Here is an 18,425-nt window from a genome sequence, read left to right as displayed (position 1 = left end):
CCTACCTATCACATATCCTTTCTGCTCCCCAGGGAGGGTGAGGCCTTCCATAGGGAGGGGAGGTCATCATAATCTATCATATCCTTTGGGATCGGGCCTAGGCCCACCCCCATGTGTCTTGGTTCAGGGAGTATCCCTGTATGTGGATTGGGCTCCCAAAGCCCCCACCTATGCTAGGGATAAGTACTGAATTACTACAGGTGGTTGGTCCTGTAGATTTCTGAGGTCTCCTCACTGAAACCCACATTCCTGGGGTCTGGATTAGTCCCACAGCTATCAGTCTGGGGAGCAAGAGCTCTTTGTTGTTCAGGTCATCTGTTTCTGTGGGTTTCACCAGCCTGGTCTGGACCCCTTTGCCCATCACTCATTCTTCTCCTGGATTCCAGTTCAGTTCAGTGATTAGCTGTGGGTGTCTGCTTCTACTTCATCAGCTGCTGGATGAAGGCTATAGGATGGCATATGAGACAGTCATCAATCTCATTATGAGGGGAGGGCATTTAAGGTAGCCTATCCTCTGTTGCTTAGATTGTTAGTTGGCGTCATCTTTATAGATCTCCAGACCTTTCCCTAGTGCCTGATTTCTCTGTAAACCTAAAATGTCTCCCTCTATTATGGTATCTCCTTTCTTGTTTTCTTCTATTCTTCCCCAACTCAACCTTTCTGCTCCCTCATGTCCTCCTCACACCTTCTCTTCTCCCCTTCTCATTCTCATAGCTCCCTCCCCACCTTCTCCCTTGCTCCCAATTTGCTCAGGAGAGCTTGTCCCTTTCCCCTTCTCCAGGGGACCATGTATGTCTCTCTTAGGGTCCTCCTTGTTTACTAGCTTCTCTGGAAGTGTGGATTGTAGGCTGGTATTCCTTTACTCTTGTCTAAAATCCATATATGAGTAAGTAATACCACATTTGCCTTTTTGTGATTGGGTTACCTCACTCAGAATGGTTTTTTCTAGTTCCATCCATTTTCCTGCAAATTTCAAGATTCCATTTTTTTTTTTTTCTTCTGAGTAGTATTCCATTGGGTAGATGTACCACATTTTCTCTATCCATTCTTCAGTTGAGGGGCATCTAGGTTGCTTCCAGGTTCTGGCTATTGCAAATAGTGCTGCTATAAACATCGCCGAACAGATGTCCTTGTTGTATGAATGTGCATCTTTTGGGTATATGCCTAAGAGTGGAATTGCTGGATCTTGTGGTAGATTGATTCCCATTTTCCTGAGGAGTCGCCATACTGATTTCTAAAATGGCTGTACAAGTTGGCACTCCCACCAGCAGTGCAGGAGTGTTCCCCTTTCTCCACATCCTCTCCAACATAAACTATCATTGGTGTTTTTGATTTTAGCCATTCTAACAGGAGTGTCTCTGTTTGATTCTGAGATACCATCTTACTCCTGTTAGAATGGCAGACTCTTTGGACAAAGGCAAAAGGCAGCTACTTCCCGACACCAAAATATCACAAGAACGATTTCTAGGCAACCTTACTAAAATCATCCTCTGAAACCTTTTGATCCTGCACTGGACAGTTCATCAAATCCCTCAGCACCATTGTCTTCCACGTCCCTACCAGCAATGTGGGCCATTAGGCAGTGCTTAATGCATTCTACTGCTTTCCAAACCCAAAGTATCAAAGTCCATTATTACTCCAAACAATAACGTAGTCAGGCCTATTACAATAATATCCCAGTCCCTGGTACCGACTTCTCTTAGGGTTTTTATTGCTGTGAGGGAGCACCATGACCACGGTAACTCTTATGAGGAAAACACTTAATTGGGGTGGCTCGCTTACAGTTCAGAGGTTCAGTCCATTATCATCATGGTGGAACATGTGGGTGGGCATGCAGGCAGACATAGTGTTGGAGCTGAGAGTGCTACATCCTGTAGGCAACAGGAAGTCAATTGACAGTCACACTGAAGGAAGCTTGAGCAAAAGAGAACTCAAAGCTTGCCCTCACAGTGCCCACACACTTCCTCCAGCATGGTCATACCCACTCCAACAAAGCCACACCTAATAGTGCCACTTCCCTATGAGATTATGGGGGCCAATTATATTCAAACCACCACAGGTATCAAGAATGTACTGGTCCTAAAAAATACAAGTTGAGAAATATTCTTTCTTAATTTTAGAAGAGATTAATTAAAAAAATAAAGGGAGATAATATCAACTAAACCCTTCCACCTTCCACAGAAATTCATTTAACAAGTAGACTTATAAAATATAAAACTGTAATAAATTTATGATAAGATATAATAACTGTAAGCAAGGGTACAGTGACACCATAGAACTTAAGCACAACATGAGTAGAAAGGTTTCTTGGGGTTATCTGCAGAATAGCCTAGGTTACAGAGAAACTCTGTTTTGAAAAAAATAAAGTAAAATTTACAGTTTGCCCAACTATTTGCTTCACTAGTAAAAGGAGACTTTACAATTTAAGTTAGAAACAAAGGTTCTAAGTTAAAAGAAAAACAAAAAACAACAAAACTGATAACTTGAAGTAGAAGCTGGTCAGGTCAAGTAGGGCTCCTAAATAGCAGCTCAGAGTCTTTGTAAAAAGCCAGGAATGCTCAAAGGGAGATCTGGTCCTTGGTTCCTTGTCATTTCCTAACTCTGCCGAGATGCTGAGGATGTAACAACTGAGGACACCTGGACCTTGTGTGAGCCAACTGGATGGATACACTACCTCCCCATGCTTCGCTCCAGTGTCTGCCATCAGTTATCTAAAAAGACCTCAAATGAGTAGCTCGATGGTACATTTCCTGGAACCCAATCTCATTAGACAGGTGCTCTGCTTTCTCATCTACAAATCTACACCAAACTTCTAACTCACCCTCTGGGTTCTGTGAATTTCATTCTTTGAATTTGCCAGATACTTGGAAGCCACTGACACAGTCAGTTTCATGCAACCCTGAGTGTCTGGCATCCTAGCCCATGAGAAGCCCACTTAAAGCATGAGGAAAGTTCCTGTGAATCCAAACCTCACTTTTCCAGTATCAAATCCACTAAAGAGCTGGGTTTCTCAGGAATCCTGAAATCAAAGAGTGGTTCTGGCCTGTAATCTCTTAACTCAGAGCCAGAGGATGTGAGTTTAAAGCCAGTCTGAACTATACAGCACTCTGTCTCAAACCAAGATCTGGAATGTTGCTTGGTGGGAGAAGACTAGCCTAGTGCATATGGACTGGGTTTTATTCTTAGTACTGGAAAAGAAAAAATTCAAACCAATTAAATTTGAATCCCTACTTGACTTGAAGGTAACAAAAATTTTCTTGAAATAAAAAGTGCCGGTAGATGTAATAATCCTCTGACAGCATTCTCACTGACTGGCCAGTGTTAGGAAGTTCACAGATGTATCTCAGCATTACCCTGTGCAGAGGCTTTACTGTTCTTCATTATAATAAGCAACTTATTTAACACCTGCTATTTTTTCTCTCCCTCTTTCGGAAATTATTTAAACTACCAGGGTTTTGATACTGCTCTGACATTCATATCTTTAAAAAACCATGCTTTCTTGGTAAACTCAGGTTTGAATGCTAAAGATGACAACCTTGATATTAAACACAATCCTAGAGAATTTGTACTGTCTTTCAGAAGGGGTTGCATCTTTAATTGCTACAGTCCATTTTGGCTTTATTTCCTTTTACTTATATGCAGCATCCTGTGAGTGGTCAGATAGTAGTTCTTAAAATCTATACCAAATGGATCCAAGGGTCTTAGTCTTGAAGATGTCCTTTAATTTTACAAAGCACTGGGGTTTCCTTTATGCCAGCAGACAAAGCCTTCTAAAACATTCTAAAAACCTAAAGGACAGGAGGGTTTTGTTATTATTGTTGTTCCTACAAATAGAAAACTGACTGCAGAGTCCATGAATATTTCAAATTTAATTACGGGCAATGTAAAAATGAAACTGCCTTTCCAAGGAACTGTCTTCTTAAACAGTTAGAGTCATACTTTCAGATATGATTTTTCCAGAATAGGCTGCTTGAAGTGCATATAATGAAACAAACCAACAGTACACAAACTAGTAAAAATGTCTTGCACTTTTATTCATAAATTAGTTCTACATGCAAATTACTAAGCATGGAAAAAATAATTCACAGCTTCTATCCTTATGATAGGAAAATAAGTTATCTTAACAGCTACTTAGATCTGCCACCTGTCTTCACAGAATAAGGTACTACATATATATATTTTTTAAATTTGTTTTTAATCTTTGTACAGAAAAATGGACACTAATTTTACATATATTGTAAATAGTCTCTTTGGAAGCTAAATTAGAGTCACACTGTATTTGTAGGAAACGAACTTCATACAATATAAAAATTTTATAAATTTTACACTTCACATAATTATATTATGACAAATCTGTGGAAATGCACAGTATAAAATGTGAGTCATTTACAATTCAGTATAACAATTATGGAAGGGGAACATGGAAAAAAATTGTGTGAGACCATTTTGCCTGCATGTTTGTGTGGGCACTATGAGCATGCAATGCCCACAGAGGCCACGAGAGGGCACTGGATCTCCCGGAACTGGAATTACGTAAAGTTGTGACCTGCCATGTGAGTGCTGGGAACCAAACTCAGATACTTTGAAAAAGCACCATTGTTCTTTACTGTTGAGCCATCTCTCTAGCTCCAATGAAGAACAACATTACAATGGTCAGAAAACAGAAAAATTTCATATTCTAGAAAGGTGGCTTCATTCCCATTATCCCTTATACTATTTCTGTGAATGTAAGACTACAGAGTCAGTGCCCTGTTATTTGACTCTCTGTTTTTTTCTGGCTTGGAATTGCTCTGTTTTGTTTTTCACAGATTTAATCAGCAAAGACAAGGCAGGATCTATGGGCCGCTTCTGTGCCGACTTTCCTGTGTTCTGCTCAGCTTTCTCTACTGCTTGAATAAGTAGCTCTTCTTTTCGTTCTCGCTGCCGGGCTTTCTCCTCAAGAATTTTTTCCATAGCCTTTGTTTTCTTGAAATTAGGATCAGAGGGATCCAAATTGAATAAGTGGGAAGTGTACATTGCCTGAAATCGTGAGTCGTTAACATTTACCTGCAAATTTAAAGGGAACAAGTAAGTAAATAGAGGCAAAGAGCTGCTGGTCATTAGTACACAGGTGTGCGTACTGTGCAACGAGACATTGGAACTACTTTCTGCAATCTCAAGAAAGGTTCTTTACTTTGTTCTCTGAGACAAGGTCTGTCTTTAAGTCCAAGCTGGACTGGAACCTTCTGCTCTTGAACAGGATCCTCCTGGCCTTGGCCTTCTGAGAGCTGGGATTATAGGCCTGTGCCACTTGTCCAGGGTAGACTCGATGGAATTTTAAGGCTTGACCTTCAACCAAAATGTACAGGGGATACTGTTCTCTTCATCCCCAAACCAATATATTTGAAAGGGAAGAATAGTGGTCCATGTGTATAGTGACTGGAATAATTACTTTGACTAGAGAAGTGGTTCTCAAGGCAAGGGCTTCTGCTCTTTGCTTAGCCTAAGACTGACTTCTGTCCATCATAAATAAGTCAATTACGACATTGCTCCATTGCCTGGAGTTCAAGCAGTCACTGCATCCTGTGTAATTTTAATAAATTTTAAACTTGGTGTCAAGAAAAAGTAGCTACTAGCTAGGCCAGGTAGCATGGAGCAGTAATTCCAGCTACTCAGGAGACTGACTCAGAAGGATTTCAGATTCAAGGCCACGTTGGGCAGCTTGGCAAAACCCTGTTTCAAAATATAACACAAGATGGTAGCTGCAGATGTTGCTCAATGGTAGAGTGCTTGCCTAAAACCTGTGTGTGAAGTACTAGGTTTAATCACCCTAGAACCACATGTGGGGGTGGGGCGGGAGGGAAGCAAAGAAATTCACACTCCAGTCCAAGATTTGCTAAGATACAAACCCCAAACTTATCCTCTATGTTTCTAAAAAGGCATTATGATTTTACTTTGAAAAATGTACCCTTCAATCCAGCAGTGATGAACGAGAAAAACCTGAGTCTACTGGACATGGATCATAGCTGTACTTAGTTACAGTGATAACTGAGGCTGTTGACAGGTGTCTTTCTTTAATGCTCTCTACTTTTTATTTTGAGATAGTTTCTCTCATTGAAGCTGGAGTTTCATCACCTGGGTAGGCTGGCAGTCAGCAGGTCCCTGGGATCTGCCTATCTCCATCTCTTACAGCCCTCAGGTTATAGGTATATATTACCACTGCTAGTTTTTAGGTGGGTGCTAGGATCCAAACACACGTTTCATGATTGTTCAGCAAATTCTTTACCCACTGAATCATCTCCACAGTCCTCATGAAAATAATATATTATTTTATTTATATTTATATAAATTATATTTATATATTTAATATCTAATATATTTAATATTTAATATATTTAATATTATAATATATTCTTTTTCTTATTAGAAAACCAATCAGAAACTTCATGGGAACAGAAGCATATATAAGAAGGTGGAGCCATAGTGGCCTGCAATCCTTCTACATGCTACAAAGAAACCAATGTCCTTTTTTCCACTTTGACCAAATTCAAAGCTCACCCATCTTTCCTTCCACGTTCACAATGGAAGCTGTTAAGTAATTCTTAGTGGATATTTTAAAGTTTACGGTGGGAGGCTCAAACTCATGTATATGGCCATTAGGACCATGTACTCACCATAAGAAGAAAATGGAAAAGTGACAGCAATGAGAATCAAAGAAATTAAAAAGCATTGCCCACCATGTTGGCTACTGTGTCCATAGTGAGTGTGAGACCAATGTCACGAGAACCCTCAGCTGACCTCTCATAGCATGAACACCACTGCTTCTAGTTTAAATATTTAAAGGCTCCAAGTTTTTGTTGTAACATGGCTACCAAATTAAAGGTAACTAACTCACCGAGATGTGATCCACTCTAGGATGCACTGTGTTAAAGGACAGTTGCTTGCCACCATTAGGGACCCCTGATAAGGGCTTTTCAAGGGTAACTTCATGCCTAATTTCTATATCCAGAGAGGACTTTAGATTTAACTCCACCTTCAAGAAGCTAATAAAGACTTGTGCTTCGGGTTACCTCAAAGTCATCCTCAAGTAACTCCTTCTTTTTCATAAGCTGTTTCTTCTTCTTTTTGCTCAGATTCTGGTGCTCCACAATCTTGTCATAGTTGAAGTGTTTCTTACTGTCCTCTTCCTCATCCATTACAAGCAAGGCCATTTCAGCCTATGGAGAGAAAAACAAACAAGCAAACCCTCCAATGTACAGTGGAGTCTTCCTGAGCTGTTACTCTGAGAATTGCTTATACTCAATGAGTGGAGAGTAGAAAGAGGCCCAAGACACACATTTCACATCCATTCCATGCTGTGATGTGAGGATGGATTAGCTACAGGGAAGGAGGGAAGTAACAGCCCTTCTGCAAAGGACAGACTTCCAACCCTGTAAAGTAATCTGATTAGCAGGAGAAGGAACAAGAGCCCCGGGTCTGTCAAATACATTTCATCTTCACCTTGTTCTCTTTATGCAATGACAGGAAACTTTCTTGGTGATTCAAATTAGTTTCCAGATGTGTACTTTAGCAACTAGGAAAATTCTTTTGCTTGTTTTTTTTTCCCCCCCTTCTTCTTCTTGCCTCTCTCAATACTGATATACTTTCATGAACTGGGCTCAGCATTTGCCTCTGAGACCAAGCATTCTGTTTCTATTGAGCATGAGATTAGAGATACCTCAAGGGTCAAGTAAACAACCACAAGCACTAGGAGAAAACACCCAGGTGCATGCTCTGTGACCCTTACACACAGACATGCTTGAATTTCCTTTCCTTCCACCACTGGCACTCACATTCTACTTCCTTCTAGAGCCATGGTCCATGAATGGACCTTTAAGTAACTTTATGAGTTCTACTTAACATGTAATGGATAGAGAATAGAAAAATGCATTAAACTGAACAGTTTAGGTGGCCAGTCAAGGCCCACTGCCAGAGCCACTGGTTATGCATAAGCATCAGAGCATTTCTTTTTCTCTTTTTTAAAAAAAATTATTTTTTACATTCCAATCCCAGTTGCCCTTCCCTCCTCTCCTCCTGGTACCCCTTCCCCCCACCTCTCATCTGCTCTTCGGAGAGGATAAAGCCTCCCCTGGAAGTCTACTAAGTCTGTCCCATTATCTCATTGAGGCAGGAACAAGGCACTTCTCCACCCCCCACACCCCTGTGTCTAGACTGAACAAGGTGTCTCTCCATATAGAATGGGCCCCACTAAGTCAGTTTGTACATTAGAGTTAGATCTTGGACCCACTGCCAGTGTTCTCATATACTGTCCCAGCTGCACTAATGGGTTTGTTTGTTTGTTTGGTTTTGATTTTTCGAGACAGGGTTTCTCTGTGTAGCTTTGTAGACCAGGCTGGCCTCGAACTCACAGAGATCCTCCTGCCTCTGCCTCCTGAGTACTGCCCAGCTCTTACATTTACTAACAATAAAAGAGAAATTAGCATTTGACAAGCTGTAACAGAAACTGTAATACAGGGCAGATTCAAATAGAACCAAAGGATATGGAAATACTATTTTATGTTTCAACAACAGTATTTTCTGTCTTGGTCATACTAGATGGTGTGAATGAGAATATCTCCTCTCAGTCATAAAGGACTTGAGAAACTTTGACTTCATATTAGTTGGAGAAATAGTGTTTGGATAAAGGTAACATTTAAAAACTATGTGTCTAAAATATTTATATATCTTATAATATATTTATAAAACCCACTGGAAACCCACAGTTTTATAATTAGAACCACATCATTTCAATTGCACACACCAATCATCGATAAACAGTTAACAATGAGCCTTTCTACCTTTTGCTTTTCTAGGTCAGCTTCTTCCTCGGAAGATAAGCTGTCTTTTGTAGATTTCATTGATTTTTTCTTTACACCTGGTACAACAAACCAACAGAGGAGGGTTATAATGACAGGATTAACAGCAAAAATCTCTTTATACTATGAACAAAATGCAAAATATCTAGGAATAATCTTAATAACTGTCAAAACTCCAGGAAGGAAAAGCACAACACTGAAAGAAGTCCATGGGTAGCAACAGAGCATACAAGTCTTCTGGAAGGGGACTAAGTATTGAAAGGAAGGTATTTTTGTTGGTGTGGTTGCATGTTTCTATAATTTTAGCACTTAGCAGAGGAAGAAGGGTTGTGACTTCTAAGCTTGATATAATAATAAGGCCAACTCAAAACCAAAACAACACCAGTAATTAGTAAAGAGAATCACTAGACCATGTACTGAACAAAAGTCCTTCTGTAGTGAAGAAAACACCCTCCAACACACAGGTTATTTAAAAGGATGAATAAGAGAATCAGATTATGCCCTTATCTGTAAAACAGGTGTTTGTTTTTAAAATTAATTTATTTTGGTGTGTCTGTATGTGGCTATGCATGTACCACATCAAGTGTGAAGGCCAAAGGACAACTTGTGGGAGTTGGTTTTTCTTTTCTACCAATTGGGTCCCAGGGGTTAAACTCAGGTCTTCAGTGTGGTGGGAAGCACCTTCACAACTTCACACTCTCAGCTATATCCTGCAATATGTGTGCATGCTTAGTACTCATGGATATCAGAAGAGGGCATCAGGTCTCTTGGAATTGCTTTAGTTGAGTTGTCATATGAGTGCTGGGAACTGAAATGGAATTCTCTCCAAAAGAAGTGAGTGCTTAAATTTAGCCACTGAGCCATCTTTCTAGCCACAAACATGGAATTTAGTAATGGCAACTACCTGTAGGATTATTCTAGGGACTCTGAGGACTAGAGTAAACTGTTAAGAATATAGTTACTGCTTGGCACCTACTACTGTAAGATGCCTGCAATTATTTCCATCATTGTCTGATTACACATACATGTCTTAAGTTCCACAGTAATTATGTTGATGGTATGACTTTTTTCTTTCTTTTGTGTATCTGAGTGTGAGGAAACTTCATTGGGTCTCTGTGACCCCTGGGATACTGTCTTCTTTTTGATAAACTGCTTTTTGTTCCACTGAATAGAAACCAACAAACCTAGCCTGGGGATATAGGTCAGATGGTAGAGTGCTTGCCTAGCATGCATAAAGTTCTGGATTTGCTCCTCAACACAACATAGAACCAGCCATGGTGGTTCAACTCATGCCTGCAACTGAAGCACTTGGGAATTGGAGGTAAGATTCCCCCTAGCTAACAGGAAGTAGGAAGCCAACTTGAGCTATCTGAGACCCCATCTCCAAACAATGAAGCAAAAATAATCCAATAGAATGGTTTAAATGAGGAATGTCCCCCACAGCCTTAGGCATTTGGATACTTGGTCCCCAGTTGGTAGTGATGTCTGAGGAGGTTTGCTAGGTATGGCATTACACTGAGAACAGTGTTTATAGTCTCACATCATTTCTAGTACACTATCTGTGCTTCATGATTGTGGGCTAAGATGTGAGCACTCAGCTTCCTGCTCCTGCCACCATACTTGTTGCCTCCACCCTGCCATGATGGGCTCTAACTTTCTGGAACCAAAAACCAAAATAAACTCTTTCTTCTATTAGTTGCCTTGGATATGGTGCTTTATCACAAGAGAAATGTAACTAGCACACCCCAATGCTCTCTATAGTAACAACAACCAAGATGCTAGAAAGATGGCTGGTTGAGAGCACTTGTTCCTGAATTCAGTTCACAGCACCCACATGTTGGCTCACAAGCACTTGAAACTCTAGTCCTGGGGATTCAAGAAGAGGGCACATTTTTTTAAAAACAGTTTTTGATTCAGGTTACATGCATTATCTTATTAGGGAATCTCCCAGCAAGTAGGAAATATTTCTTAAGACAGTCCCCATCATTCATGCCTGAAATGTCAGCATGGGTACATAATGAGATCCTGTCTCAAAACCAGAACAAAGCAAAAGAAACACAAAGCTTTTTTTTTTTTTTTTTTTTAAATCTCTTGGGAATATTGCAAGAAGTACATAAGGACCAAATCTATTGACTCACATAAAAACCAAGACTCTGAAAAAGATGTTAGAACTTTATAGTTACAGAAAGTAAATTGAAATAATTGTTCTATCTAAGTAACAGACTTTCAAAGTCTCTTTTGTTGTCCTGTCAGTTAAAACATTGTGGGGGAACTGATCATGCCCAGAGATATTCCTGTCCACCAACTTCATGATACAGACTGACTTTGTCCAAAATATTCCCACCTACTATTTCAACCTTTTTAGAACTTCATTCTGTGCACATTATCAGAAGACACCTTGTGAGACTGGTTCTCTTCACCCACTGTGGGTTTCTGGGGATGAAACTCAGGTCCATCAGGTATACGTGGCAAACACTTCTACCTCCAGAGCCATTTTGTCAGCTCCTACTTTAACCTTTAAACAAGTTCTATAGTCTTGAGCTAAGTATGCCTCAAAAGTTGTCTGTTATTTGTCCTGAACTGACTTTAAGCTGAGCATGCTCAACAGTGTATTCCTTAACTGATCATGCTTAGGAATATGCCTACCTCTATGAATGTGTAGGCTCCCTGACCAATATCTTTATGCTGAACTGAAGACAGCACTGCTTTAGAAAACCTCTGTGTGGAACTAATCTACTGCAGGTAATAAATCTCTCTCAATTCTTTTATTTCTTGGCTATTCTAGCTATTTGTGCCTTTTCACTCACCAAGATGTAACCTGTATTGGTTACAGTAAGCAAAAAGCTTAATGATGGAAAATAATGTACTATAAAACAAAGTCTGTAATAGGACTATCTATAAGGAAATTCCATATTAGTTCTAGTGTCTGAGAAAAGCTTCTTCTAGTTTAGTTGAGTTCTTTATATGGGACAGACAGCAATGGCCCTCCGCAATTGTAGGAAGGTCTCAGTACTGAGCAGATGGGGGACGGTAAGGCCCTCCATTGACTCCCCTGTTTTGATGCAAATTTCTGCATCTAACATCACCAGTCTTTGTTTAGGGTGATACATTATGGTTTTGCTTAAGAAACAAAACAACAAAAAAGTGTTTTTTTCATACCAAGCTTATATTCATGGGTCCTGGCTGTCTCTAATCTTTACAATATCCTTGCAGAAGCACAGTAGGATTCAGATTCTACCAACTACCAACTGCTCCTGAGCAATCTATTACCTAATATAGTCAACTATAAAGTGAGCTGAAAATGGATTTGAGGACAGGGTGCAAATATCACTTATAAACTGTAATGCAGCATACAACCAGTTTGCTGTAAACACGTAACATACTGACTGAATGAGTCAAAAAGGTAAAATACAGTTGAATTTCATGGTGGTTTATAAAACACTTAAAGACGGCAAGACAAGGGATACATTTAAAAAAAAAAGTCCTACTTTTTCAAAAGCAAAATCTTATTATAGAGTTTATACAATTAGGGCTGGGGTGTAGCTCAGTGGTCAACTGCTTGTCTTGTATGCAGGAGGCCTTCTATCCATCCTTAGCACCAAAAAAAGAAAAGTTACAAATCAGCAATAAAAAAATTTCCAATATTTCATATCCAAAGGAAAAAAAATTAACTTTTATCTTAGAAGTATATTTTCAAAACTCTCATAACTCTCTTGGTAACAAGTTTTCAGTTTAAGGGGAAAAACTGTAACAAATCTCTGGTGCTTACATTGGCTCCTAACCCAACCCAAATACCACATCTGGCATCAATCAAAATCAATTCTTTCATATATTGAAAGTTTATGCATTTATAAGGTGTGGAAGTTTAGCTCTACAAGATGCCCAAGGACAAGCATGTTATAAATATATTCAAGTTCACCTTCTTATACTACTTACTGTCCTGTTTATGTACAGGACTTGAACTACATACTTTTCGTAAAAAAATAAATTTATTTTACATCCTGGCTGTACTTTCTTCTCTCTCCTCTCTCTCTAGTCCCTCTCCCCAGGACCCCTCTGTTTCCACTCCCCAATCCATTCCCCCTCCATTTCTCTTTAGAAAAGGGCAGGTCTCCCATGAGTATCAACAAAACGTGGCGTATCATACTTCTAATCATGTCTTGAATATTTTTGGAAACCAGATATAAGTCTTTAAGTAATGACTACATTTTACTTCTAAAGTACTAATGGCCAGGATGTATCTTGAAAAATTAACAAAGAAGACAATGTTGTGGCAATACATTCATGTATTAATTTAGGTCACCTGAGTTACTTTATAGCTCAAATACAAAACAACAAACAAACAAAACCAAGAATTTTGAGCTAACACCAGCTCCCCTTAAGAATAACTACTGTCTAAACAGTATTGGAGGGAAAAAAGAACCAACTGTCAAACCTTATATCTGGAGATGCATACTAAAAGACACACCCCTTTCTGACTTCCTTCAGGAATTGACTTCCCTAAAGTTATAAGTATGCTTCCATATGGGCTAGTTGGTTTTGTCAACCTGACAGAAACCCAGACATATTTGGGAAAAGGAAATCTCAACTGAGGAACTTCCTTCATCAGACTGTTCTGTGGGCATGTCTATGGAGAATTTTCTTGATTAATGGCTGACGTGGGAAGAGTCTAGCTACTGTGGGTCATGCCGCCCCTGGGTAAATGATTCTGGGTGATAAAAGAAAGGAAGCTGTGTAAGCTAGGAAGCAGCATGCTTCTACAGTGTCTGCTTCAGTTCCTACCTCCTTCCAGGTTCTTAACTTGAGATCATGGGCTGTTGTGGAAATGTCAGACAAGTATGCTGTTGTGGTTGAAATAGGAGTGACCCCCTCAGACTTTGGTGTTTAAATGCTTGGCCACAGAGAGAGGCACTACTAGGAGGTGTGGCCTTGTTGGAGGAAGTGTGTCACTATGGAGGTGGGTTTTAAGGTCTCATATGCTCAATCTATGCTTAGTGCAGCAGTCTCCTTCTGCTGCCTGGGGATCAAGACTCAACTCTTTCCCCAGCACCATGTATATCTGTCTGCTTGCCGCTGTATTTCTTGTGATGACAACAATACACTAAATCTCTGAAACTATGAGCCAGCCCCAACTAAATGTTTTCCTTATCAAGAGTTGATGTGGTCCAGTCAGCAAGACAAAATGGTAGCCCACAGAATGGGAAAAGATATTCACCAACCTCACATCTGACAGAGGGCTGATCTCCAAAATTTATAAAGAACTCAAAAAGCTAGTCTCCAAAACACCAAATAATCCAATTAAAAAGTGGGGTATGGAACTAAATAGATTATTCTCAAGAGAGGAATATAAAAGTGTTCAACATCCTTAGCCATCAGGGAAATGCAAATCAAAACAACTCTGAGATACCATCTTTCTCCTGTCAGAATGGCTAAAATCAAAAACACCAGTTTATGCTGGAGAGGATGTGGAGAAAGGGGAACACTCCTCCACTGCTAGTGGGAGTACAAGTTCGTACAGCCACTTTGGAAATAGGTATGGCGATTCCTCAGGAAAATGGGAATCAGTCTACCACAAGATCCAGCAATTCCACTCTTAGGCATATACCCAAAAGAAGCACATTCATACAAGGACATCTGTTCAACTATGTTCATAGCAGCATTATTTGTAATAGCCAGAACCTGGAAGCAACCTAGATGGCCCTCTACTGAAGAATGGATAGAGAAAATGTGGTACATTTACACAATGGAGTACTACTCAGCAGGAAAAAACAATGGAATCTTGAAATTTGCAGGAAAATGGATGGAACTAGAAGAAACCATTCTGAGCAAGGTAACCCAATCACAAAAAGACAAACATATATGGATTCTAGACATAGAGCAAAGGATTACCAGGCTACAATCCATATCGCCAGAGAAGCTAGGTAACAAGGAGGACTCATACGTGATCCCCCGGAGAAGGGGAAAGGGACAAGATCTCCTGAGCAAATTGGGAGTATGGGGGGAGAGGGGAGGGAACTATGAGAATGAAAAGGGGAGAAGAGAAAGGGTGAGGAGGACATGAGGGAATAGGAAGTTTGAGAGGAGAGCAAGATAAGAGATACCACAATAAAGGGAGCCATTATAGGTTTAAAGAGAAATCAGTTACTAGGGAAATGTCTGGAGACCTACAAAGATGTCACCAACTAACAATCTAAGCTACAGAGGAAAGGCTACCTTAAATGCCCTTCCCTGATAATGAGATTGATGACTAACTTATATGCCATCCTATATATAGCCTTCATCTAGCAGCTGGTGGAAGTAGAAGCAGACACCCACAGCTAAACACTGAGCTGAATTGGAATCCAGTTGCAAGGAGGAGTGATGAGCAAAGGGGTCATGACCAAGCTGGTGAAACCACAGAAGCAGCTGAACCGAACAAGGGGGAGCTCTTGGTCTCCAGACTGATTGCTGGGAAAGCAGCATGGGACTGTTCCAGACCCCATGAATATGGGTGTCAGTGAGGAGACCTCAGAAATTTATTGGATCTCTTGTAGAAGATCAGTACTTATCCCTAGCATAGGAATGGACTTTGGGAGCCCATTCCACATACAGGGATACTCCCTGAGCCTAGACACGGGGGTGGGCCCAGGCCCTATCCCAAAGGATATGACAGACTCTTTAGACTCCCTATGGAAGGCCTCACCTTCCCTGTGGAGCAGAAAGGGTATGGGGTAGGTAGGGTGTTAGTTGGGGGGAGGGCAGGGGAGGAGAGGAGGGAGCTGGGATTGACATGTAAAACAATCTTGTTTCTAACTCAAATAAAAAAATGGAGGCAAAAAAAAAAAAGAGTTGCTGTTGTCTCTTCACAGCAATAGAAACCCTTTTCTTCCCCAAGTTGGTTTTGGTCAGTGTATTATCACAGCAATGGAAACCAAACTAGAACACTATCTCCCTTACACCCCATTGGATCATGAGCACAAAACATTAACATCAATTTTTATTCTTTGTTATGTTGTATATATACACTGGTATATATACACTGGTAAGGAAAAAGTCGGCTATCCTGGGAAGACCAAATTTGAAATTAACTGAAAATTATTCATTAAATCCATCTGTTAGTGCATATATACAATATATATCAAACATATTTCTTTCAAAGTCCAGTTATACTATAAGTAATTGAACTGAAACAAAGTATGGGAAAAGACATCATTGTGACAGAAGTCACTTAATAACATGGATTGTGGTCTAAGAAATGTGTCATTAGTAGGTTTTGTCACTGTGTGAACATTACAGAGTATTTTCACCCAAGCTAAGTTGGCTTGGTCTTTAGGTGTTAAATCTTACTGCACCACCATCCATCACTTTTGCAGTCTGTATTGTTATATGGTGTGTGGCTTTATGGAAGTATTTTCTAACAAGTGCTAAGTATCCAATAGTGACTGCTAGCTCACCGAGGGCAAAGGCTTTGCACTCTGCCTACAGTACTATTTAAAAGGGGCATGTTCTTTTTGTGAATTAGCATGTGAGGTTCAGCTGGTTCTTTCCTGTCTCGGACTCCTTTCCTACTCTCCTTGCTGCAAATTCTATACTTTTGCCTCTTCTCTGGCCTTCAGATTTATATGTCTTGTCTTTATCCACTCTCACTGATCCTGACCAAAGCAATCTCTTTAAACTTGAGAACTTATTTAATGTATTTCCTTAGGCAGTAATTCTCCCAGCCAGCAACGGACCTTTCTCTGCAAAAACTGAGTTTTCCTAGTTCTCACCAGTGTCTTTTCAACAAGTTTTCATTGCAGGAATTAGCTGTATGTTAAAAGATACATCAGGTGATGTCATTTTCTTGCTTTAAAGCTATGAGGTGGCTTTCTATAAGCAACAATAAAATCCTAACATTCTGTCATGACAAAAAAGCTCTGCAGGTCACTTTCTATTAGATCTCCCCCATACCTCCACACAGAACTCCCTCTCTGACCATACCCAGCCATATGGATGTCTTTCAATTCTTTCAACACCGCACAAAATGTTCTTTCTTACTTTACATCTCTTTCCTTCCTGTGCAATGCTCTTCTTCTAGTAGTGTATGCTCAAGTTCTGAGCTCAAATATCACCACCTCAAGGGAGCCTTCTTTGCTTATCATACTTACAGGATGCACCCATTTTCTCTTTCACTTCCTAGTTATATTTTTTGTACCAGTCTCTTTTAAAACATTTACTATCCTTATCTCATCTTGTTTCTATTTTTAGTAATCTTCCCTAAAACCAGACTGTACAAAAGATACTGTCATGTCTTTATTACTGCTACAGCTCTAGCCTACCAGACTGCACTGCATTTGACAATCACAATATTTAATGATCTAATGAACAAACTTGGCAAGATACCCTTTTACATTTTATGTAAAATGTACTCAGCCTATTTTCCTTTAAATCAACAATAACCTTTAAAACCAGATAGAAACAATTCTTATGGAGCATTCTGAAAAAAAAAAAAAAGAATACATTGAAAACAAATTCTACCTATATTGTTCACTCAGAATGTTTGCTACTAACACTAGAGAAAGCTTACATGGGGCTACCCCATGCTACCGAACCACTTAGGTTACTCTTTGAAAGCTGCTCTGAGTTCTGCAATCTGCCCAGATTACATATGTCAATGAAGCACTTGGACACAGAACAAGGAAACTTCAATGCTTTACAGTTCCCATAATAAACTTTGTTTCAGTCACAGGATAAGGCTAAAATTCATCATCTTTTAGAAATGAAGACATAGGTATGATAAAAAACAGAATATGCTGGTTTCCATTTTTCCTTCCAATTCAAAAGGGTCTCAGAGCCTATAATGCAATTTATTCAACTTAATGTCCTTTCATCAATAAAATGTCAGGGCTAAAAAGCTGTAACAACCTGGAAATAATTTTAAGCTATTCTGATTTTTCCTGTTGAGAACTGCTCTGGCGCACTGGTCATGAGGAACAAGAAGGGAAACCTCATAAACTATTCTCTTTACAATGCAAGCATGGAGTTCTCCAAGAATTAGCCTTTGGGAGTTCATGTGTGTGGCAGAAAGATGAGGGGAGGGCAAAGCACACAGAAGCAATTAGAAATACTTACAGTGGTTTCTGTACAGACATCACAAGTATGGCCTCAACCTTACCAAACACATTCATACACACCCAGAAGGTAAGAATGAAAGTATCTGGGAAGCCCAAGTGGTATAAACACCATGGCAACAAGACTCCTTAGACACAGGAAGTAAGTCATCTCAGTTTAGGGATTTGAAAATAAAGGGAGCTATGAGAAAAGCTAGTCTTTTAATTGCATTTAACAAGGGTAAAAGAAAAAGAGATTAAAGATTAAGCATAGATACCTTTGTATATTTGAATAGAAAAGGCTATTATATTGTAATTCTATGTAAACTAAAAAACTATAAACATGCCAGCCAAACTCTTCACTGCCTTTGCACAGAGAGACTTGGAGTGGAAGGAAATATTACCATGCAGACACTAGTCTTCATTCTAAATTCCATCAGACATTTAAGAGTCCATCTGGCTAGCTATGAAGAAAATTTCCAGAAAAGAGCCCCTAATAAACTGTTAAACATACTATTAAGTC

The 18,425-nt window shown here is 39.7% G+C and overlaps 1 protein-coding gene across 2 annotated transcripts in view; it reads right to left on the bottom strand.

The window, feature by feature from the left end:
• Positions 1 to 4,010: 4,010 nt before the first annotated feature.
• Positions 4,011 to 18,425, bottom strand: part of Esf1 (ESF1 nucleolar pre-rRNA processing protein homolog) — a 56,430-nt gene continuing 42,015 nt past the window's right edge. For both annotated transcript variants that reach the window (XM_027421657.2, XM_027421658.2), the window contains exons 12-14: positions 8,817 to 8,893; positions 7,050 to 7,196; positions 4,011 to 5,046 (exon numbers count right to left, since the gene is read on the bottom strand). In XM_027421657.2, coding sequence (XP_027277458.1) covers positions 4,753 to 5,046; positions 7,050 to 7,196; positions 8,817 to 8,893 — 518 coding nt within the window. In that variant the 3' untranslated portion in view covers positions 4,011 to 4,752. The remainder of the gene's footprint in view (positions 5,047 to 7,049; positions 7,197 to 8,816; positions 8,894 to 18,425) is intronic.

This window comes from Cricetulus griseus, chromosome 6 (assembly GCF_003668045.3).
Source record: "Cricetulus griseus strain 17A/GY chromosome 6, alternate assembly CriGri-PICRH-1.0, whole genome shotgun sequence".
Taxonomy (NCBI): Eukaryota; Metazoa; Chordata; class Mammalia; order Rodentia; family Cricetidae; genus Cricetulus; species Cricetulus griseus.
Note: the sequence above shows the minus strand (reverse complement) of the source record. Positions and strands in the feature narration are given on the sequence as shown.